The following is a 24,854-nucleotide window of genomic DNA, read 5'->3' as shown; positions in this document are numbered from 1 at the left end:
CTCAGCGAGCGCAACGAGTGATGAGCCCACACGAGAAGGCGTTCTGTCAGTTTGCAGAGATTCCTGGATCTGACACCGCCCTGGTGGTTCACGTAGGACACCACGGACATGTTGTCCGAACGGACTAGTACATGGTGGCCCCGTATGTGTGGGAAGAAACGTTTGAGCGCGTTCTCGACCGCTATCATCTCCAAACAGTTTATATGGAGGCATTTCTCCTGGTCTGACCACAGGCCAAAGACCGGTCTGCCCTCGAAAAGAGCGCCCCAACCTAAGTTGGGGGCGTCCGTCGAGATAACTTTTCGGTGCGAGATGGCTCCCATTGTCACTCCCCGCTGGTACCAGTCGGCCGCTAACCAGGGTCTCAGTGCTGAAACGCAGCTCTGAGTCACTCAGATTCGTATGCCGCCGGACGCCCAGGCTCGGTGAGGCACTCAAGCGTTCAACCAGCGTTGCAGCGGGCGCATACGCAGTAGACCCAGCTGAAGTACTGCTGCAGCTGATGCCATACAGCCCAGCATCCTCTGAAAAGCTTTAGAGGTATGGCGCTGCCCATCTGGAAAGACGCGGCCAGGCGTTGAACACAGCGTGTGCGCTGTGTCGACAGCCGGGCCGTCATTGCCACAGAGTCTAGTTCTAACCCAGAAAAGAGGCTGACTGACTGGGCAGTAATGAGCTCTTGGTCCAGTTGACCGTGAGACCCAGGCTTTCCAGATGGCTGAGAAGCACTGTCCTGTGAGATATAAGTTCCATCTCTGACTGCACTAAAATCAGCCAGTCGTCCAAATAGTTCAAAATTTGCATACCCTGACTTCTCAGGGGAGCGAGAGCCGCGTCCATGCACTTTGTGAATGTACGGGGTGCTAAAGACAGGCCGAACGGGAGGACGGTGTACTGATATACCTGACCGTCGACGGCGAATCTCAAGAATGGCCTGTGACGGGGTAAAATCTAGATCTGAAAGTATGCGTCTTTCAGATCGAGAGAAATAAACCAGTCCCTCGGGCGAATTTGCGCAAGGATTTGTCTGGTCGTGAGCATTTTGAACGGTCGCCTCATGAGAGCTTTGCTCAAATATCTCAGATAGGTCTGAGAGTTTCGTCCTTCTTGGGACCGAGGAAGTAACGGCTGTAAAAGCCTGACTCACTCAGAGAAGGATGTACCGGTTCTAATGCCCCCTTGCACAGCAGCTTTGCTATTTCTGCACGAAGTAGGTGTGCTACTTCCAAATTCACTCTCGTCCCGGTCTGTGCTCGAAAGCACGGGGAACGGCGAGCGAACTGTAGTAATAGCCCTGCTTACAGTATTCAGCACCCATTCTGACACGCCCAGAATCGCTTCCCATGCTTTTGCATGTATAGCTAGGGGTAGAATGGCCTCTGGGTTCCGATCACCGCACTGCGTGGGGTCGAGAACCTGTATCAGAGGTATCGGTGCGGCATGCACGCTCTCTAACAGCGATAGCTGGCCGGTTTACACTTAATGACTCGATCACTTTGGACGGAGAACATTCTGTGGTGAGAAAAGCGGGACGCGTGAGCGGCGCCGGGGATACAGTGTTTATCAGTAAGTGTGAGCGCTCGTGTGTGGGCACAGGGCTTACGTTCACAACACGGCCGGTATGTGTCATTAAGGTTCTGTCCCCTGGGATAAAAGTGTAGCAGAGCGGGCAGTGAGTAGGTGTGGGCACAGTTTTGTGGGCACATTTCCTACATTTAACACTCGAGCGGCATATGCCAGCTCTAGAGTGGGCTCTGCATGAGTAAATGACACCGGGGGAACCGTGCTTGTGTGCAGGGGTGAACGCTGGGAAGTGGGCACATTTTCTACACTCAAGACACCATCGGCGCGAGCCGGATAACCAGAATTGTACTCTTATGAGATTTCTCTGGGGTGCCATAAAGACGGTGTTTGGATGCAGGCGAGCGGGTTGTGCAACACGCTCGTTGGCTGCAAAAACACATCTGCAGTCGCCATTTTAAGGGGACTGACAGAGCAAAAGCTTTGACGGCATAATTTATCTGCCGACAGACCCAGGATTCGAACACAGGTCTCTGGCGCGGAAGCCTAAGATTCCGCCACTGAGCCACAGGGGGAAACACATAAGCTTTTCAGCATATAAGAGTGACGTTTGTTTGCAGGCGTGCACGTATTATAACAGGCTCGTTTACTGCAATATTAGTATTTCCAGCTGCCTGAACTTAGAGGGGGCTGAGAAATGTGTGAGAATTGGAGGTTGGTCCGGCCTCAGCGGGACTAAAACACTCTTTCTTCCTCCTTTCGCTGGCGAGTGAGGCATGTGGGGTGCTGAACATTGCTCGTGATCGTCCGCTCTGACATCCCTTGAGAACGGCGCAGTTTGCGCGGCTCGGACAAAGGGAGAGAGAGCGGGAAGATGGGTTGTAATAGGCGAATAGCCAGAGAGCGTCATCATGTCTTGTGACGGTGTTTGTTTGCAGGCGTGCATGTATTATAACAGGCTCGTTTACTGCAATATTGATATTTCCAGTCACCTGAACTTAGGAGGGGACTGAGAAATGTGTGAGTGATGTGCGCGAACGGGGCGGGGTAGCTTTCTTGTAACGTAAAGGAAGCTAGCCTGTGACCGTCCACTTCTAACATCCCTTGTGAGCGGCGCCTTTTGCGCGGCTCGAACAGAGGGGGAGAGAGCGGGAAGAGGGGCGCGCGAGGGGGGGTAGCTTTCTTGTAACGTAAAGGAAGCTATAGCCCGTGACCGTGCGCTTTCTGACATCCCTTGTGAGCGGCACCGTTTGTGTGGCTCGAACAGAGGGGGGAGCGCGAGGAAGCTAGCTCAGACCGTCCGCTTCTGCCATCCCTTGTGAACGGCGCAGTTTGCGTGGCTCGAACAGAGGGAGAGAACGCGAGGAAGCTAGCCCCGTGACCGTCCGCTCCTAATATCACTTGTGAGCGGCGCAGTTTGCGCGGCTCGAACAGAGGGAGAGAGAGAGCGGGGAGAGAGGTGCGAGGCATTTGAAACAACGCCTCGTAGGAAATTTCTCTTTTAGACAGAATGTGTGTCGCAGCAGCGAACACGCACAGCAGATAAAGGATATGACGCCGGATAGCGTAGCAGGCACGGCAGGCTGAAGGCGGCGAAGACAACCGGCTTCTCCAGGCGCTGTCCTAAGCTTGCTGGTCGCTGAATTCAACGGCGGCAGCTTCTCTCAGAGTCCAGCGATGCGTTGAGCTTCGCTGAAGTGATGAAAATCAGATTTCCAGCCTGTGAGCCCTTCCTTTATACACGCTAGCCACACCCATTCTGGCGGGCTGTGACACGTGACGTCACGCAGGGCTCACCGATAGGCTGCTGCAGTTGCCGCAGGTCAGCCAATGAGCACACTTATACAGCCTGCTATGGTCTGCTGGCTGCCACACTGCGTTGACAATAAATACAAAATTAAGGATAATTTTTGGCTTCAGATCTCAAGAAAAAGATGACTTTACCCGTAGCGTAAGCAACTTACGCAATACGAGAGAACCTCTCGTAAGAGAACCAAACAAAGCCGAGTCGAGTCGAGTCGAGCCGAGGCGAGCTGATACTGTGTAGTGGAAAAGCGCCATAACAGTATGGTGCATGGTGTTTGCGTGCCATTCTTAAGAGTCCAGACTGGGAATCTAATGGGATTTTCTGCTCAGTCAATAAGGACTCTTTAGTCCTTCCTGATAATATCCAGGAGGATTGTTCATCAACAGGACTGTTTAACCCCAGGACATCTTCTATCCTCCTTGTTATCCTCTGGGTCGATGTACAAGGAGAAAAAAGTCTAGCTGTTCACATGATTTATGACGAATTATATCAGACTGATTCCGGCCATTCCGTTTCCAGACTTTCGTGCACTTGAGTACAACAGAAAGGACTTTGTCATTTCTGCCTATTCAGATAAGAACTTTTGTACTGCTTTTGTAAATAGTATTGTTGATGTGTGACTTTTTCTTTCTATTTTGAAATGCTTTGACTCTGGTTTTTATATGTGTGATTTCCTATCTTGTATTGATGGGCATATGTATTCTTTACCTCTTTCTTTTGTGAATAATACTCACTTTTGCATCTATTTCTTGTCTTACTGAGTATTTATACTAACACAGACCGTAGCCAGTGGTTCCCTCCCTAATATAAATCTTGTGGATTAATACAATTAGTCTGGGTGTGAATACTAGTCGAAGTGTTACAATCTCTTACTAGAACCTGGAATTAGCCCGGTTTTGTCAACACTGCACTGGCTCCCTATTAAACATTGTATAAATTTTAAAATATTGCTGATTACTTACAAAGCACTAAATGGTTTAGTTTCCCAGTGCTTGAGCGAGCTCTTAACACATTATAATCCTTCACGTCTATTGCAATCTCAAAATTCTGGCCAGTTGATAATACCTAGAATATCAAAATCAACTGCAGATGGTAGATCCTTTAACTAAAAACTAAAACACATATCTTTAACCTGGCATACATGAAACACATTATCAATTTCTATTAATCAAATCAGTTAAATAATTGTTAGGCTGCATAAATTAGGTCAGCTGGAACCGGAAACACTTCCTATAACACCTGATGTACTCGTTACATCATAAGATGAATGGCTAACAAGGGCGTAGATTTGGTTTGAACATTGGGGGGGTTGAAGTTTGGGTATGCCTCCTGATGCCTCCTTTTCATGTGATCATGGTATAAATATTGGGGGGGGTTGTAATGCATAGATTTAAATATTGGGGGGGTTATCTCCCCCCCAACCCCCCCACAAATTACGCCCCTGATGGCTAATATTACCCTATGCTAATATTAGTCTGTCTCGTCCTTATCCCAAGGTTACCATAGTCTGGTTGATGACATATTTTTTTGCAGAACTGCATTAGATTAAATGAAGTAATTTAATAATTGAAGATTTTTACAACGGAATTAAATCAACACTGAACTGACTTCAGCTGAACAGCCGAAATGCATAATTTTCCTGTAATCACTGTAAAGTTGCTTTGAAACAATCTGTATTGTATTAAGCGTTATATAAATAAAGATGACGAGCGGGGTTAATGAAATACAGGGGGTTTTGCTGTGTAACCATTAGTGAAGCTTGATATTTAATGGACGTTCGAAGAATGATGTTCAAAGAATGTTTTCTGCCAACATTATGAAAACATTCATCAAATACTAATGACAATATGTGGTGATTTCATGATTTTCTTCTAATTCTAACACTTGCATAACCTTTACATAAATTTAAGAGAAAAGTTAGGAACAATAACTATTGGACAAGCTATACAACTTTCCCACGTTCCAAGGATGTTCTTTTAAAACAGCAATCACAGCCTTATTCATTTGAAGTTAGTTGTCATTCTAAATGTTTAAAAGATTTTCAAAAGTTTTTGTTCTAAGAACGTTTTCTCCCAACATTATCAGGACATTTATAAAACCTTCAACAAACAATGTATAAATAACGTTTTTGTGCTAACCTTACATTAGCATTATTAGACCAGATAAAGTTTAACAAATATTCTATTAATGTTACTAGAAAAATATTGAAAGAATATTTGTTCATTATTTTGAGAGAACATTGCCAGAACATTAGCAAAAGTTATGAGAACATTCTCTGATTGCTGGGTTGACAATTTCTTTGGAAAATGATGGCAGCATTATGCAGCAAAAACTGGGATTGATATTCCATTGGTTTCAGAGTTATAGCGGTTGAAATCTAGAGAAAAGCCTACTCATGCAACACAATAGGTGAACTATTCCATTAATGAGCTCTAGATCCATAAAAACATAATGTATTGTATATTATAGTTTTTGACTCACCAGTGACTTTGAGAAACATCTCTCCGCTGTCAAATGCAATTTCTCCACTGACATAACAGTGAAATGAATCTTCATCCTGAATCCTGAGTTTCTCCAGGCGTAGAGAGACGTCTCCATCCTTCAGTCCACCAGACTGATCTGACCACAGAGTCAGTGAGCTTCTGTTCCTGAACGATTCCTCCTGGATGTCCTGGATCTTCCCATGCTGATAGAAGAGAACAGGTTTGTTGAACTGGTCTTGACGGTACCAGCGGATCTCCAGAGCTTCAGCGTTCTCAGGAGGAGAGATCCAGCAGGGCAGAGTGACTGTGGACCCGACATGAGCCACTGTCTGATCACGAGGAACCACAACAGTGAACGACTCTGAGAGACACAGAGAGATATACTATAGATATAAAGATATAAAGGATATACCAACCCCCCCACCCCCCCAAAAAATACAATGCATTAGTCTTTAATGTATATACTGTATTTATTTTATTTTAATAGTTACAGTGACTCATAGCATTAGCAATATTTCAGCTAAAATTTGCATGCAAAAAATATCCATTATCTATTGTCAATAATGTAACAATGTATGAAGTACAGCTCACACAGAAGTCACTTTAAAAAGCTGTTTTATGTTTTATGTTTCTCATTGCAGTGGATTCAAGTGACCAACTTGAATACGAGCGAAACTCAAGCGAAACTTCGATCGTGCAGATTCCCATTGGAATGACTGGATTAAAGACTGCACCTGTTATGTTTATTACATTTTTTTGGGCTTGGGGTAAAAATGCCATGAATGTTCACATAAATGCCTTAAATTTAAAATACAGGTGCAAAAACTAAAACGATTGACTGTTGTGATTAAAGTGAAAAGTGAACATGAATAAAAAGTGTCAGTTGTGGAATTATATTCATATCTACTCATGTTGCATCAAAGCTTTTTAAGCAGTTTTTACAGCGTTGAGCATCATAACCATTAAAGTTTCCACATTAATCCACGGGCAAATAGAGGAGTTTACATTAGTCATCGCTGAGGAAGAAATCTGCAACACTGGAGTTTTGTTCAGCGAGCGTTCCGTCAGAGTTCTGCAGTCCCACAAATTCTCTCATCATGAACAACTAAGTTCAGATACGATGTCAATAAAACATCTTTATGCAGTGTAGACAGCATTATTTATCATAACAGGAGTTCTGATGAACTCATTGACAGTGATGTGAACGTTCTTTTCTCACTTTCAGTAACTATAATTTATTCCCAATATAAATAACGGTTTTGTTTTTCATGCTACTTAGATAAGCAATGTGAAGATTTCTTTACTTTTTTTCAATATCAAGGACAATAATCGACAATAATAATAATATTGCAGCCCTACCCTGTAAGAAGATCCTTTTGTTTAATTTTACAATTTATAAAGGCCTACTTTATGTAGCCAATTTAAAATTATGTTGATCCCATTATATTATGCAATTGTTGTGTAAATACATTAATGCCACCCTTGAGCAGCATTAAACAGTCTGTAAGTGTAACTAAAAAATAATCCAAACTATAATAATAGCCTAGCCTACATATTTTTAAACTGTATCATATATTGCTGCCATAATAACCATTTCAAATTTGTACGTGCCTTCTTCTCTTTCCTATTTTTGTTTGCTGAGGTGGAGCTGCGATGAAATATTGTTCTTGTAAATACTTTCCAGCATTTCAGTAATAAAAGTGTACATCTTACATACGGTGCTCGGCAGTGATCAAAAAGGATTTAAACAGTGAATTTTGAATCTCTTCTTGTAAACTCAGAGATGTGGATTCAGACGGCAATTAAATCACCTCACGACCTGTTTGTCAAAAAACAGAAGGTACTAATTTGGCCAGGGATTTTTACGCGGGTTGGGTGAGAAAAAACACTGATATTATGGATTCGGACGGCACTAAAATCACCGACTCACCTCTGTAAATGTTTAAAATACCATAGGAGCCCATGAGAAAAAATATTAGCGTCCGAATAGGACTTAACTGACAGTAGCCTATGCTTTCACTGGCCTTTAAAAGTGCTTTTTAATTAAATTAATAATATTGTAGGATAGATAGATGGACCCTATGTATTTATTAATTATATTTACTAGTCATTGTGGTTGTAAATCTAGCTGGAGCAGTTTTGCACATGTTAGAAATACATGTAAGTATTGCAAACAGTGAATGTTTAAACAGGGTTATTTTTGAACTTTAGACTTCAATATTGAATATTGAAGGAGTGGAGTTAGAGATAAGATCGACTGTGTCTCAAAGAACCTATTGTAAATAATCTTCCATGTCTGTGTAATATTCAATCTATAGTGCAATAATAATAGAAAGTATTCACATATACAAATTACTCTATAAATATGAACATTTGTTGATTTCATTTGGTTTGTGTGGAATATTAAAGCCGTAAAACTGAATGAAATCCAAACGTGTTTTGTTTCTTACCAGAAGTTTCTATGAGGAGATTCACCAGTAAAGCGATGATAATAATCGACATAATTTCTGAGAAAACACAGACCGATTCAATTAAAACAAACTCCAGATTTCTCCAGAAACACACAAATAATATGAGAGATATAATAAATCAGACTGTCGTGTTCAGTGAGGAAACAGAAACTCACCGGAGACAGAGACTCGTCCGTTAAATCAAAGTGTTAATTACGATGAATTTGAGCCATTAGACACATTCAGCACATTAATATTTAAATATAATTCATAAAAGCAGACGGAATTTAGTGAGAATCAAACGTGCTCCTGTTTTCCCTCCTGCTTTACTTTCACTTTAACGTCAGTTTAATGATCCTCAATAAAACACAGACGTCATCAGAACACTCAGTATGTGTGTATTTGATTAATAAGCCATGTGCACTTAGTTAATTGAATAAATTGTAGACAATTGTATTTACTCTTTTGCACACGTGCCAAAACACATGCATTTGTTTACATCGATAAAACATTCAAATCTGATGTGAACAAGAAACTAATTGTTCAGAGATCTGAACTTAAAAACTCTCATTCGTGAACTAAGCCAAAGCGACTGAGAACATTTATTTACATTAAGCGTCTTGTTCTGTGGATTCGCCCTCAGCCATCCGTATCAGACTTTACATTTCAGATCATTGTGTGTTTTATTTAATTAATACAGAAACATCAATCAATGTGCATTTCAGTATTAGTTACAGTGTTTATATCAAGAGTATTTGGTCAAGGAACATTTAGACAATTTTAAAGGCACAATATGTAACTTTTTTGCTTTAAAAATAGCAAAAATCACTATATCTAAGTTATATATTTTTTTTAGTTGTGTACTTACATTATCCCGACTGTTTCCAACAACTTTCAAACCAGGAGAAATTTGTAATTTAATTCGAGAAACGTCCCGTTTCTTTATTTCCGTTTTGTCGCCGCCAATGCCGTCATATCCGCGTTGTCCCTGGTTTCCGCTCGTGCTGCCATGGCAACCAGAGCTATGAACCAGAGCCCTCTGATAGTAACCAAAGCTACTGACGCGGACAACTTTGTAGTTCGCAATGTCTATCTGCACGCTGTTGTTGTTTCGTTCAAACATTATGGACCATGGCAAGCAGACTTTGGATAAAAAAGAGAACTAAAACGAGAATCAATATCAGCGCGGTGTTTTCGAGATGCTGTTGTAAAGTTTTCTTTGATCGAAGCAGAGACCAGTGAGACAGTTGGGATCGCGTTCAACAGAAGTTGTTCTTTATTGAGAACTCCACTGTATGCGGCTGTAGAAACTTCCAACATGATCTGACTGAGGGAACTTTACATGGTATCTTATAGGCCATTCAGTGGGCTGTCCTTAAAGGTGCTGAACTTACACACAGCCTTAGAGATGACTACTGAATCTAATCATCTAAAGACAAAAGAGGCAATTACCCCCAACTGAGATAATGGTACCCCCAAATTGTATAAACAACACATGGTCACGAGAACCAAGACTAGGTAAACATTCACACATAGTTCAACTCTAAGTAGAAAGATCAAAGACTAACAAAACCCCTTCAAAGGAAACTGTTCAATCTAATCAGTAAATGGATGCCCTCATGTTCACCTTGAATGCCCAATACAGTATAGTTCACCTTATGAAGGGAAATAGGATCAGCATATCTAAAAACATATTCTTAAATTTTAATCCTTCAGTCCCCTCTTTGAGAGTTCTTAAAATAACTAATACAAAATACAAATTTAAACACTTAAAAGTTAATTCTTGTAACTTGAAAAAGTTACAGGCACGCATAACTTATTCTGTGTTGTGTCTTTGATTTACATGAGTGTCATAGTTCTTCTCAAAACCATAACTGTTGACACCTGCGACGCAGGGTGTAAAATGTCGTATAAACTACATGATTACACAGAAACCATGTAGCATAAGAGTGGAAGTCTTGAAAGTCCATGGCGCCTGAATAGCTGTGAAGTCTGTTTCCTGTAGAGTCCATTTCTCACGCAGAGTCGCTCTGATGACTCGTCCCTCATGAGGCTTGTTCATGGAAATCTGAGGTGATGAGGCTGACCAGCAGTATTCATGCATGGACTTCATTCTTCCATAAGTCGCACATGTTCGGTGTTGATTTTCTGTAATTGCATGTTGACACAGAAACGAACATGCGATTAGGGTCTGTGATGTCTCTGCGCTGTGTTTTTTTTTTTTTCTTTTATGGTTGGAACTCATTTTCTCGTGAACAAGTTTCTGAACCATGAAGAATTATCTTCAGTCATCTGGTGTGTAATTTTGTTGAAAGATCAAGATTGCTTGTTGGTTAACTTGACATTAACTCGGTGCAGCACTCATGTAATGGTGCAGGCTTGTAGTCTTGATCATGTCGATGGATGACTGAAGGTTTCGTATGTCTCTGCGTTGTGTATTTTTCTTCTGTGTTGGTTGGCTCGGCAGTGGGTCTAGTTGTTTTCTTGAGGTTGTGGCTTCATATGCAGGTGAGGAGGTCTTTGCATATGGGTCTCAGGAGAGCCATCAAGTGTTTATCTGCAAAGAGGAAGAAAGAAAACAAAAGACGACAGAGCAGTATTTGTCCAAACACTAGGGTTGTAGCAGTATTTGTTTAAACACTAGGGTTGTAGCGTTTTCAGAGTCTGCTGTTGTTGTTTCATTCTTTCCCTATTTCTTAATTTATTTGACACCTATGGACCAGTGAGGTAAGGATGGACTAAATCGGGAAAGGCCTATGAGGTAGTGTCTTCACCCTGGGTTCACCCCCGAACGCCTGTTGCGTCAGTTCTTCCCAGGGCACCTCACTTGTCCGTGTCCTATTCTGTCCCTGTGTTGTGTACACACTGTACAGTGTGTGAGAAAATTGGCACATTTCCATTCTCCAGTGAAACATCAGTCCTAATAAACATCATTAACAGAGGATGGTGTCTGATTGTAGTGTTCTGCAGTATAACATTTAAGGCTGTGAGTATACTGAATGTCCCCCAAACAAAGGCTTTGACAGTCAATAAATCTGTCATCTTTGTTGTAAGTTACTGGGGAGATTAAGCAATCACAGCCTAAATGGTTAACACCGTATCAAGTTGCCCCACGAGTTTAACGAAGAGGGGAGGGGCTGCTTCAGAATATCAAGCAGGCTAAGCAGAAGCTGGTTAACCTTGTTAACTTGTCTTAAGTTATTTTTGTTTTTTCTACATTCTTTTCCAAAATGTCCATGCTTGCCACAGTAAGAACAACTGGCTTCTCTAGGACATTTGCGTTTCTGTTTCTCTGAATTGACCTTAAAGGATGCTGCTGCAATTTTTACCCTTGCCTTGACATCAGAGTCTCTTTCCCAAGTAGCTAACCTGTCCAAGTTGTTTTGCAGGGTTCTACTGGACCATGTTAGTTCTAAGTAAGGCAACGCCTTTTTATGTTCTGACAGAAGACCCTGAAACCATGCGCGAACTAGGGGACCATTATCACCTAGCACTTTTTCTGGAGTATCTGCAATTCCACTGTACCACTGCAGCTACCTGACAGAATCGTTCTGTGTACTCACAAACAGTTTCACCCTTCTTTTGTACACAATTAGTCATTTTCGACCAATCGATTTTGGGTCCTAAGATATTCTTTAGGATTTTCAAAACACCTTCTCTCAAATCGCCTTTACTGACATGTTGCAGTTCGGAAGTAACAGCAGACTCAAAACTGTTGAATTCAGATTCAGTTAGAATTTGGGATATCAGCTGTGTAACTTCTGCCAACGACATGTCATGAAGACGCATTTTACTGATCAATGCTTTCCTAAATTCAGAAAAATTTGTGCGTGCTGAGGGTAAACTCTGGGATAGTCTCTCGATATCTTTGGGTCCTAGAGATGTTTTGACTGCTGGTGGCTGCAATATGGGGGTTGCAAATGAAACTGTATCAACACCTTTTCCCTGAGCCTTTTGTCTAGCTACGCACACTTCAACTGCATTTACATCTGCATTGACATTGTCCTCTATACTATCAAAAGACTGTAAATCAGGATAGCTTTCATCTGACTGTTGGTCTTCTAAATCACATTTGGTTGAGGCTTTGTTATGGCCCACCTTTGTCTTGAGACAGGACATGTGAGTCTGCAATTGTTTGTTCTGATCGTTTAACGTAGCAATACAACGAGATTGTTCTTGTGCAATGGATAAGCTAAATTCTCTGTGACAACAGATAATGCCTTTCAGATTTTTCTTCCTGATACATGCACTCAACACTTTCTTGCAATCTTCAATTGACCACACTTTCTCTGGATCAATGCCAAATTTCTTTGTTAAATTCAATCTGACTGGCTCAGTCACGATGGAGTCCATGTGCTCTGATAACAAAGACTTGAATTCACTATCTGTCCAAAAAGGTGTAATCTGCCTAGTACTTTTCCTAAACATTTTGTGAATTTCTGTTACCACAAACAAACACTAAAAAAAAACTTCTCTCTACTGTCTTGCAAACAGAGGGTACAATCTTATTAGCACATGAGGCTAAATCTTCTCTAGCTTACAAAGGTACAAACAATATTAACATGTAACTGTTAATCTTCCCTGCCAACAACAGAGGATCAATTTCATCTCTAAAAGAAAACTTTTTAGAGGCTTATCTTTAGTTAACCAAACTCTACAGCTGTTTGTTAACTACTTCTCTGAACGGCGCAGAGGAAAACATTTGTACTGGTCTGCATTGGTTCTTTGAATGGAGTGAAACTCACCGAGTCTTTGGTTGTGCAGAAAACATTCGTCTGGAACTCAGTCAGCTTTGTTGAGATCTTTGAGCTTGAAGTTTTCAATCTGGAGGAAGCTTGAAGTTTTAAGATTCAGTTCTTTGAGTTTCCTTCTTCTCCATCCGGATCACGGCACCATCTGTTGTAAAGTTTTCTTTGATCGAAGCAGAGACCAGTGAGACAGTTGGGATCGCGTTCAACAGAAGTTGTTCTTTATTGAGAACTCCACTGTATGCGGCTGTAGAAACCTCCAACATGATCTGACTGAGGGAACTTTACATGGTATCTTATAGGCCATTCAGTGGGCTGTCCTTAAAGGTGCTGAACTTACACACAGCCTTAGAGATGACTACTGAATCTAATCATCTAAAGACAATAGAGGCAATTACCCCCAACTGAGATAATGGTACCCCCAAATTGTATAAACAACACATGGTCACGAGAACCAAGACTAGGTAAACATTCACACATAGTTCAACTCTTAGTAGAAAGATCAAAGACTAACAAAACCTCTTCAAAGGAAACTGTTAAATCTAATCAGTAAATGGATGCCCTCATGTTCACCTTGAATGCCCAATACAGTATAGTTCACCTTAGTTTTTTATGTGATGTTATGTAGGGAAATAGGATCAGCAGATCTAAAAACATATTCTTAAATTTTAATCCTTCAATGCCGAGAGCTCCCATAGACAGTATATAAACGAGAGCTCCACGTCCGAGACTTCGACCTTTCCTAACTTACAAGTACTTTATTAAACAGGTGAGCACATTTACATAAAACTAATCAATGTTATATAGTTCAACAATGATAAAATGTCAGAATATGATCTGTATGTTATTCTAATGTTGATCTAGTTTACTGCTAGTCTCATACAGACAGACTAACACATACATTTCAACACATTCAAATGCAGTTTAGTGTGATAGTGTAATGTTAGACCAAGTGAAACAGCGCTGCGTTACCTCACAAGTTTAATTTGTCTAATAAACTGACCTGTGAGTTGTAATTCTGCACTTGCGTGTAGTTCGGTAGAATGAAATGTCCATATTCCTTTTAACTGTTATATCCGCGGGATCGCGTCGCTTGTGGAGCTGATAGCTGTCTTTTAGCAATCTCGAACTGCTTCATATCACAGTCATGATAAAAGCATCTGTATTCAGTCATCCATAAACATTATTAGATCGGTCGGCTTGACGTTGACAACAAGATCCATAATTCTTAGCAAATGTTGCGTCATCAAACTACGCCTTTGTTATTGTAAAGAGGTTAGCGACCCCTAGTGGCGAAAAATTCCATACTGTACGTTTAATTAAACATGTTATGCATCATGTTGCTCCATTAATATACAGTATAAAGAAATGAAAATGGTGGCTTTTTGAACAGAGAACTTTTTAAAAATGTAATTCTTTTTTTTTATACCAAAACTTATAGTCAGATAATAGTTAACCTCTTAACATTATAAATCAACTTAAATGACAGCTTAATGTATTTTTATATTTTTACTACATTACATTAAAAAATGCTTGTGCTGCTTTTTTGTCACTGGTGTTACCTATATTTTAGATGACAATTCAGGCTTCCCAGAATGTAATTTGACTATTTAATTTGCATACATGATCAAAGACAGAAAAAGTTAATGTAATATTAAGAAACTGTCTTGATTAGTAATAATTTACTTTAAACAGGCACGTGTAAAGTTCTATTGTGTGACATTTTTCTATTTGTACCATTGTGTTTTTTGTTGTAACATTAGAAATAATTGAGGTTGAGTGATCAAAATTGAATGATCATATCCTTAAAATGCTTACTAATGAATGCAGCAACAGTTAGGTAGATACAAAAACCATATTCTATGAAACTGTGAACATAGAATGCCAGAAAACCAATATGCCATGTGGCGGTAACACCAGTGACGCAATGTAACACCAGTGACGCAAAGTGAAACCAATGACAAAACATAAGATTATTTCAAACAATTTTTTATACATTTATTATGAAATGCTAACAGGTCTTAATTAATATAATTGTTGAGGCTTTTATGAAACCTTATGTTGAGAAAAAAGTTAGTGGTGTTATTGATTGTCACTGGTGTTATCGTCATGTCACTGGTGTTACCAGCAGCAACAGTAACACCAGTGACGATAACACCAGTGACAAATCTGCAGACAAAATGGCATATCTAAGATGGCGGCCACAGTAGCTCAAACCACACTTCTTAAATTGTAAATAAATCACTTAATCATGCAATTTGAAAAATTATATTAATAAAATTTCCTTTCCCCTTACTATAAACTGTAGAACACCAGTGACACATCTTAAGTCCTCGCATGAAATTATCAAATTATTTATCAAATTGCTAAAAGATGAAGAGAGAGTGCACACTCACCATGTGCTTTTCAAAACAGCCACGCCTACAATGAACGTTTGACCCAGAAAGAAGTTGGCAAGGATGTTGATTTTTTTCAAAGTGGTGTTTTTTATAAATTGTAACACCAGCAACATGAAATTGAGGGACAGGTATTCCCTGTAAATTATTTATAATATTTAGTTGATATTTTAGTTTTTTAAGTAGTCCAATAAATAACTATACTACTTCCCTTTGTATTATGACATTTAAAGGGGGAGAAAAATATATTTTTTAACTCAAAATATGTCACTAAACCACGACTCCTGACCCGAGGGACAAGCCAATTTCATGGTACTGACCGTGTTCTACAATATATATAAAAAATGGTTTGCAATATAACTGTCTTACATATGTTTTATTAACAATAAAACACTTCAATTAAAACAAAAAACATATATTTTGTGTCATTATCTGACACTTTTAAGTGTTTTTCTTGGTGGTTGAGGCCGGGACAGGAAAGCCACCATTTTCGTAGAATGACCCAAATATTAGGAACATTACATTTTGTGACCCTTGATCTTAAAGGCATGAAGACTTTTATTCCTCCTGTAAGACTGAGCATTCGGATGGGAACATCAGTTTGTCATAAGAGCCAACAATATTCATAATACACAAGTTTAGAGTAGGACCACAGATTAATACACAGGTTATGGAAATTACATGCAGGGAAGTATAAAGTATAGGCTAGTTATAGCAAGTTCACGTGTTTCTGGATATCCATATTACCACCCATTTGCTGTTGGGTTTTATTGTGTTTTCTTTCAGTTGTCTCATGTTAGAGAGAGGTTAAAGGGCTACATATGTCACTTTGAGTGATTTATGGCCCTTAAGCCCCGCCCCCTTTTTGCCCGTGGGAATATTCCCACGCTTGCCCCGCCCCTTTCTACCCCCCTCCCTCCCACCTCCGGACAGGTCATGTGACCGTGAGAATTTTCCCACGGTACCCTTCCCCACAAACACCCCCCCACCCACCCCACTTCTGGACAGGTCATGTGACCGTGGGAAATTTTTCCCACGATCCACATTAAAACGTTAAAACAACATGTACTAAAATTATATCATGCAAATAGTTCTATTTTCTAATACATTTGAAGAAAAGTTGTACTTTCACAATTACATAGTGTTTAAAGGTGTATAAAACATATAACGTTAAAATACATTTGTAAAATGTTAAAACATTAATGAAAAAGTTAAAATTGCATTTTTCTCTAAAAGAGTTATTAAAAATGAGTTAGTGTTATTTTAAGATGTTAAAAAATCAATAATTTACAGAAAAGTAAATGTATCCATCCACACAGTATTTGTAAAACTGTTACATAAAACACAAACTAGTTTAAAAACATTGTTAAAAAGTCTTACGCTTTTACAATTTCAGTTGTTGAAAGAGAACCAAAACTCTTATTATCTCCAAAGATTTATCCGGTTACAATAATGTTTAAACATCATACTGTTTAACAAATAACATTATGACGATGTATATTAAAACTTTTTAAGAAATGTACAATAAAGACATAATCAGAGATGAGATCACTGTTTTTTATTTATCAAAGAAGACAGATGTAATTTCATTATTAGTGTCCATAGTGTCCATCACTTTTAAAACATTAATGAAATAAGTTAAAATTGCATTTTTTCTCTAAAAGAGTTATTAAAAAACGAGTTAGTGTTATTTTAAGACATTAAACAAATATTAAAACACATCAAACGCATAAACACATGCGTACATTTTAAAAACGTTTTTACAATTTCACTTGTTGAAAGAGAACCAAAACTCTTATTATCTCCAAAGATTTATCCGTTTACAATAATGTTTAAACATCATATTGTTTAACAAATAACATTATGACGATGTATATTAAAACTTTTTAAGAAATGTACAATAAAGACATAATCAGAGATGAGATCACTGTTTTTTTATTTATCAAAGAAGACAGATGTAATTTCATTACTAGTGTCCATAGTGTCCATCACTTTTAAAACATTAATGAAATAAGTTAAAATTGCATTTTTTTCTCTAAAAGAGTTATTAAAAATGAGTTAGTGTTATTTTAAGATGTTAAAAATCAATAATTTACAGAAAAGTAAGTGCATCCATCCACACAGTATTTGTAAAACTGTTACATAAAACACAAACTAGTTTAAAAACATTGTTAAAAAGTCTTACGCTTTTTACATACCATTTGTTGAAAGAAGAACAAGTGTATATTCCACATGAAATGTATATCCGAAATGTATATCCAAAAGGTATATCCAAGACCAAGGGTTTATCCAACAACAAGGATATATCCATGACCAGAGGTATATCCAAATATATATCCAAAAGGTATATCCTAGACCAAAGGTTTATCCAACATTAAGGGTGTATCCGGATCCATAGGTTTAGAGATTTTATTTCCAAAAGTTACAATGTCCTCGGGAAGAGTTCAGCAAAAAGCTTCCACACGGTTACATCCCAAAAGTTAGACTGACCTCTGTGACATCTGCCCAGTAGCCACAGGTAGACCACTCCCACCCTAGACCCCTCCCACACCAAGACACCTCCCACCCCTAGACATCTCCCACCCCTAGACCACTCCCACCCCTAGACCACTCCCGCCCCTAGACCACTCCCACACCAAGACCTCTCCCAAGCCAACTATGTATTGGGTAACAGATCAGTGAGTTGTTTTTAATTAAAGAAAAGCTTTGTTTTCCACATTCATTTAAAACTCTTTAAAAACAATATATGTATAAAGTTAAAATGCAATGGTTTAGTATTCGTACGTTTTACGACATTATCTGAAAAAGTTAGAATGTGGTCCTTCACATACAGATTTAGAAAAACGTTCAAAACAACATCAACAAAAAGTAATGTGCAATCATTTTAAAACAAGTTCCATATGATATCACTCATCGACGGTAGAAACATGAATGAATAGCCAGTGTGTGAAGCCGAGTCTCCGGCCACCTTACACTAGATTTATTTATAATTACACTAAATAACATTTATAAAAATAATAGTTGTTTAAAGTTTAAAGGTAATTTATTAAAACAAGTTATAGGGTAGAATGTTTTTCACAAATGAGTTTTAAAGATACCGGAAAAATAAATGGTAAATTATGTTTTTAAACAATGTTTCAAACGTAAGCATTTAACATATCGAACAACATCAGTTAAAAAATAAGTAAAACGAATAGTTTTTAAGCAAAACTTTTTAACATTACAAATCACACTAAACTTTTGTTTAGTTCTTAGCTAAAATATATCTTTCACTGTCCACAAAGCATCCATGTGCTCGGAAAGCATAACATGAATGTGAAATCCGGTCTGTGAACCCAAGTCTATGTTGGTAAAAAATACTTAATCAAAACAATGGTTTAAATTTTTTACGTTTTATTTAATTTAGTTATTAATTCAGTATTAGATCTTTTTTACTTATGTCTCATTGGAGGCCTCCGGATGACAAAGATGTGACGTGACATCACAGTGTTTTCATTAAAGAAGATATACGTGCATTAATTACACTCATTACATATTAAACGTTAAAACAACAGTGAAATAAGTTAAAATTGCATTTTCTCAATTTTAGTGTTATTTTAAGATGTTAAAACATTAAAAATACAACGTTCAGTCATATACAGAAAAGTAAAAACAACTTAAGAGAGTTTTTTCATTTACAAAAAAAAAAAAAGATCTAACTTCCATAGAGTATTTGTAAAACTTTTACATAAAACACAAACTAGTTTAAAAAGCCTTACGTTTTTACATAACCAATTGTTAAAGACTCAGAGTTTAAAAGTGTTTCCTTGTGCTGGAGCAGTGTAAAAGAATGTCCACCAGAGATTTGTCAGGATTGACACTCTGTGAGAGCTGCACAGAGACCCACGCAAACCCCGCCCCTACCCCCTCCCACAACAGGTGTCCCGTGGGAAAACCCAACAGCCCCTTTTCACCTCCCAAACAGAAAACACGACTGGTCACTTCAGAGTCCGAGCCGAAATGACATATACATGAGCGGTCCAAGACGGGCACAGACCACACCCCTAACACACCCCCTCTCAAAGCTGAGAGGTCAATCTCGATTTAAGGATGTCCCTAAAAATGACGTCACTCACGGGGTGATTTCCCCATCCCTCCCACAGCATGGCATCCGCATCAAACAACAACCGCTAAAAATACATAAAACGAATAGTTTTTAAGCAAAACTTTTTAACATTACAATTCACTATAAACTTTTGTTTAGTTCTTAGCTAAAATATATATCTTTCACTGTCCCGCAAAGCATCCATGTGCTCGGAAAGCAAAACATGATTGAGAAATCGGTCTGTGAACCCAAGTCTCCGCCCACCTAAAAACTTCGCCAAAGCAAATACACATGTGTAGAGGTATAGTTACAGATTTAAATCTTGGTAAAAAGGTTTAATCAAAACAACATTTTAAATTTTTGTACATTTAATTTAATTTAGTTATTAATCCGGTATTAGATCTTTCTAGCCTAATATTGTTTGATGTGTTATGCCTAGATAATGAAACATGTCCATACATGTTGTGTTCGAGAAAAGTAATATTGATGTAATCTTTGTGAGATCATACCCACAAACGCAGAACTTTGTGTTGGATGTTCCACTTTACTAAAAGAAAATATTATGGAAGTCATTTTCAAACTGTAATTATACCATATTTTATGTATTAATAGTACGGTTCCATGTTGCTTTAAAGTTTTGTTTGTTTGTTATTAACTAATACCTTTTTTTTAACTAACACTTCAACATCCTCCACAAATTAAAGAAACATATGAGCTAAGGAGGTAAGGATGTACATTAATCCAGAATAAACAGATAATGGAATGTCTACAATCTACAGTATATTAGTTATTCTCATACTTGCATGTGTGTAAATAGTTGTGCTTAAATCAACAACTTTATACAGAATCACACGTGTCCAAAACATCCATGTAAGATTCAAAAGACCCAAACCTCTAAGAAAAGAGGCTTGAAAACCATAGTTTATTATAAATTCACAAAAGCATGCAAATGATGACCCTGTTGTACATTTTGTATGTTGGACTGTATGTTTTAGGTGAAGACTTTTCATTGAGAGCTGTCTATAGAAATAAATGACAATTAAGAATTTAAGTGATAGTCTTTCTGTTTGACTAAATTGATACTTCATTTAGTGCAACTTTTCCCTCTATGAATTACACAAAGTGCATGCTGTTTTACACTTAAACTATTACAACAGAATCACATCTGACTATTGCACTGAGAGAGGCATATTCATCCAAGCTCGAGACTGTTAAACAAAGTTCCACACTTTGGTAAAACCTAGATTCTAGAGGTCAACTGGGTTAAAAGTAAATGCATCATGAGTCATTTAAAACAAATACAGAAAAGCCACTATAGTGATCAGTTTTAGCGTTTGAATTGACATTTTACATATTACACTGTTTACATCTTGTTTTTGTACTGTTTTTGCAAAAAGTGTATAGTCACAGAGCGTGGTCAAACATGTTCATATAGGAATGTATGAAAAACATGAACAAATATTGCATAAAGAGAATTAAATGACGGTCCTTCTAGTATGAGAGTGTTTAAGACTAAACATATCATATTTATTTTAGAACATCTTTCTGCTATGTCTACGAAACATTGACGTGAAAGATGAGTATTACACTTCAAACTCGTCTAACTATTACACTTATTTTGTTATTATTACACCGTTATTTTGTGTGTGTCACTAAACAACATGGTTAAGCTAATGAATTACAGTTGATACGTGGTATTTTTACGTGAAAGGAGGGAAAGGAATATTTAACATATAAAAATAAAAATATTTTAACCTATAGTCAATTTCAATTGTTAGATAAATCATTTAACAATCAACAGTTATATGTGAAACAATTAGAGTTGGTGTAAATTTGCACATCCAAAACTGTTGTTACTTGGATGATTAATATCTTCACTTTATGATATGAAAGTACGGACAGCGCCTTTGACCAAGCCTCTACATATGGGGCACTTGCGCAGAGAAGGCGCACATTCTTTGCACACAACTAGGTGACCACAGGGGATGAAGACAATGTTCACTTCCTTATCCATGCAAACTTTGCATGTGCGCTCCTCTTGAAGTCTTCTTAACTGTTCCTCCATAGGCAAGTCTGAAAGATCTTGACTCGGTGATGCAGCTTCATTGGTCTGGGCCATAAGTTCTCTCAGCAGGCAGACATCATTCTTCTTGATCCAGTTGCAGAAGACCTCTGCTGCTGCATTTCCTTTCGACAGGACTAACTCAATGAGCTGCCCTGTCTGCTGCTTGACTGTAGTGCAGTTACGAATAATGTCATACTCTTTCTGTGAGATGACGTTCTCCTCTAGAAGATGGTCCATTAAGCTCTGCACACTTTTTAGCTGCTGTGACATGGCAAGATGATGTTTCTTAAGAAAAGTAAGAAACTTACTTTCTCGCTCCTCCTCTCACTTCTCATCTTCTGCACTTAGTAAATCAGACACCAACTCTTGAACGGTTCTGTAATTTTCTCCACTTGGGAGAATTTTGCTCTGCACAGTTTGCTTCACCAGGCCACGCTCAAATCCCATCTCTAAAGCAGACTTCACCACAGGATTGTTCATCATCACTGCATCTTCTGAACAGTCTTCTCCAGGACCCAGGTGTACAACAGCTGGATCAACAAATTCTCTTGAGTCGCTGTCTCCATTAGTCAATAGCTGTTCAAATATTCTTGGAAATCTTGCTTGAATCTGATGAACAAACTCTTGGCCCTTTTCTTGCAACAGGTATTCACATCTTGGAAACCACTTGGCATGTTCTACCCATGGATCATCACCAGGCTCCCAACATCTGAGTCCACCATCACAACAAAAGCACTTCACGTCATCACGACGACCAACATAGTAAAAACCAGCCTTAGCCAATTGGTCTGGTCGAACAGTTATTCTTGAGGGCCAGTAGACAAATGTGAGCAACCTTTCTTCACACTGTTGCATTGCCGATATATTGGAAAGGCTAGATAAAGGTACATTATCTGCACGGTCACCTCGAACGAAGCGGCAGTTGGGGTAATGCCTCTGGTGCTCTGATACTGCCCGATCTCCCGGTTCCCAGTTGCTAAGCTGGCCTCCACAACTGAAGCAAGCCACTCTGTCGCCCTGGCCAAGGTGGTAGAAACCACTTTTGGCAAGCTCGGCTGGACTTACTGGTGCAAGAGTCCAATTCTGAAAGGTGTTAAGGCGTTCCTGTTCCCGACGCATGTCAGGATTGTGACAAGCCGGAGGTCGCTGGTAAGACATATCCTGGTGAGACATATCCAGGTTTAAGTAACCCATCCGCTCCTCCGTTTGGCCTGAAACGGATGCCGTGGTGGTCGATGTTACGGGTGTCGCAGGGCTGTAGGATGGCTACGTTGCGAAGCGGGGAAAAGGCAGGGTGAGAGGACGACAGGAGGTTTTGTCCGGGTTGTGTGCGAAGTCCTGAAATATTTATCAGGACAACAGCTCACTCCGCCCCGCTGGAGGAGTTGTCATCATGACCCGTAAACAGCTGTATAGGATTACATATAATGTCACATTGAATCAGAAGTAGCGTCATGGAGAAGTTATGCATATGCCACCGGGGAGATGTCTATAATTACACCAAAATATGTATATATAAAAATATACATATATTTTTAAACATACAGTATGCATGGGTGAATTGTACGCCATAAGATCTGTAACAAGCATGTAGAAAGTAGTTAGGTTGTATTTCATTTTGCCTAGGCTTTAAGTTAATTTTACCAGCTATTAAGATGTTAAAGTTCATAGACCTTTAGCACATTCAAATGTATTGAGTTAAAATTAAAACGTGATATCAATATCGCATTACCGAATTCATGGGTGATTAATAGGTTCAATAGTTATCAAGCACCAGCTAATTTAAGTTTTTCTTCAAACAAAAGTAATTTTCTGATAAATCATTGTACACATACATGTGTTTTGTTGTATGCACAGATTTTAAGGGTCGCTATAGAAAGATGCGTCCTTGTCTTTGTTTCCCGGTATTTTTAAAAACATATCTAGATCTACATAGATGTTTTACACGATAAGATATGTCAGAGAACCTTGTGCGACATTTTATATCCGCATAAAGGGTTAAAATGTAAAATATACATTTTAGCGCTATTTAAAAACTAGGACGGTATAATAATATAATGTAAATGTCTCACGTGAAGATGATGGTTTAAACCATAATTTTATCAAATCAAGTCAATTCATGTGAATACTGTCGTATATGAACAAAGAGAAGACCTAGAGTTCACTAACATTACAGCTAACTGTAGGAAACAAATATCCGGGGGAAAGTGTAAAGAACACGCCATACAAAACATTACAATCACACCCGACAATACGATAAGTGTTGCGCTAGTGATGTTAAAAATTGTTAAACAATTTTAAAACAGGGTGTTTCAGAAGAAATGCAAAGATGCCTAAAAACAAAGGTGTCCAAAATGTTACTTGCTAATACTTGGTCTTATTTCAGAGTCGGTATGCTCCGGTGAAAACTGTGTGAGCTTTGATGAGCCTGACAACAATACCGTTGTTAAACATGCGGTACAATAACAATGTTCAATATAAACAAGAATCCTGCTCTAATGCGACTAATTCTAACCAACTCTAATTGTTTCACATATAACTGTTGATTGTTATATGATTTATCAAACAATTGAAATTGACTATAGGTTAAAATATTTTTATTTTTATATGTTAAATATTCCTTTCCCTCCTTTCACGTAAAAATACCACGTATCAACTGTAATTCATTAGCTTAACCATGCTGTTTAGTGACACACACAAAATAACTGTGTAATAATAACAAAATAAGTGTAATAGTTAGACGAGTTTGAAGTGTAATACTCATCTTTCACGTCAATGTTTCGTAGACATAGCAGAAAGATGTTCTAAAATAAATATGATTTGTTTAGTCTTAAACACTCTCATACTAGAAGGACCGTCATTTAATTCTCTTTATGCAATATTTGTTCATGTTTTTCATACATTCCTATATGAACATGTTTGACCACGCTCTGTGACTATACACTTTTTGCAAAAACAGTACAAAAACAAGATGTAAACAGTGTAATATGTAAAATGTCAATTCAAACGCTAAAACTGATCACTATAGTGGCTTTTCTGTATTTGTTTTAAATGACTCATGATGCATTTACTTTTAACCCAGTTGACCTCTAGAATCTAGGTTTTACCAAAGTGTGGAACTTTGTTTAACAGTCTCGAGCTTGGATGAATATGCCTCTCTCAGTGCAATAGTCAGATGTGATTCTGTTGTAATAGTTTAAGTGTAAAACAGCATGCACTTTGTGTAATTCATAGAGGGAAAAGTTGCACTAAATGAAGTATCAATTTAGTCAAACAGAAAGACTATCACTTAAATTCTTA

At 38.5% G+C, this 24,854-nt stretch overlaps 1 protein-coding gene across 1 annotated transcript; it reads right to left on the bottom strand.

The window, feature by feature from the left end:
* Positions 1-442: 442 nt before the first annotated feature.
* LOC311078926 (butyrophilin subfamily 1 member A1-like) lies at positions 443-8,606 on the bottom strand (the record flags this gene model as incomplete). The annotated part of the gene is made up of 5 exons (XM_084107978.1): positions 8,438-8,606; positions 8,262-8,318; positions 5,810-6,172; positions 3,319-3,395; positions 443-733 (listed from the first exon to the last, which is right to left on the bottom strand). The coding sequence occupies exons 2-5, from the start codon at positions 8,311-8,313 to the stop codon at positions 443-445; spliced, it is 783 nt and encodes a 260-aa protein (XP_083964104.1). The 5' UTR covers positions 8,314-8,318; positions 8,438-8,606.
* Positions 8,607-24,854: the final 16,248 nt, after the last annotated feature.

The sequence above is a fragment of the Abramis brama genome (genome assembly GCF_963993115.1).
Source record: "Abramis brama genome assembly, chromosome: 3".
Classification (NCBI taxonomy): domain Eukaryota; kingdom Metazoa; phylum Chordata; class Actinopteri; order Cypriniformes; family Leuciscidae; genus Abramis; species Abramis brama.
The sequence above is the reverse complement of the archived record's forward strand: the minus strand, read 5'-3'. Positions and strand labels throughout refer to the sequence as shown.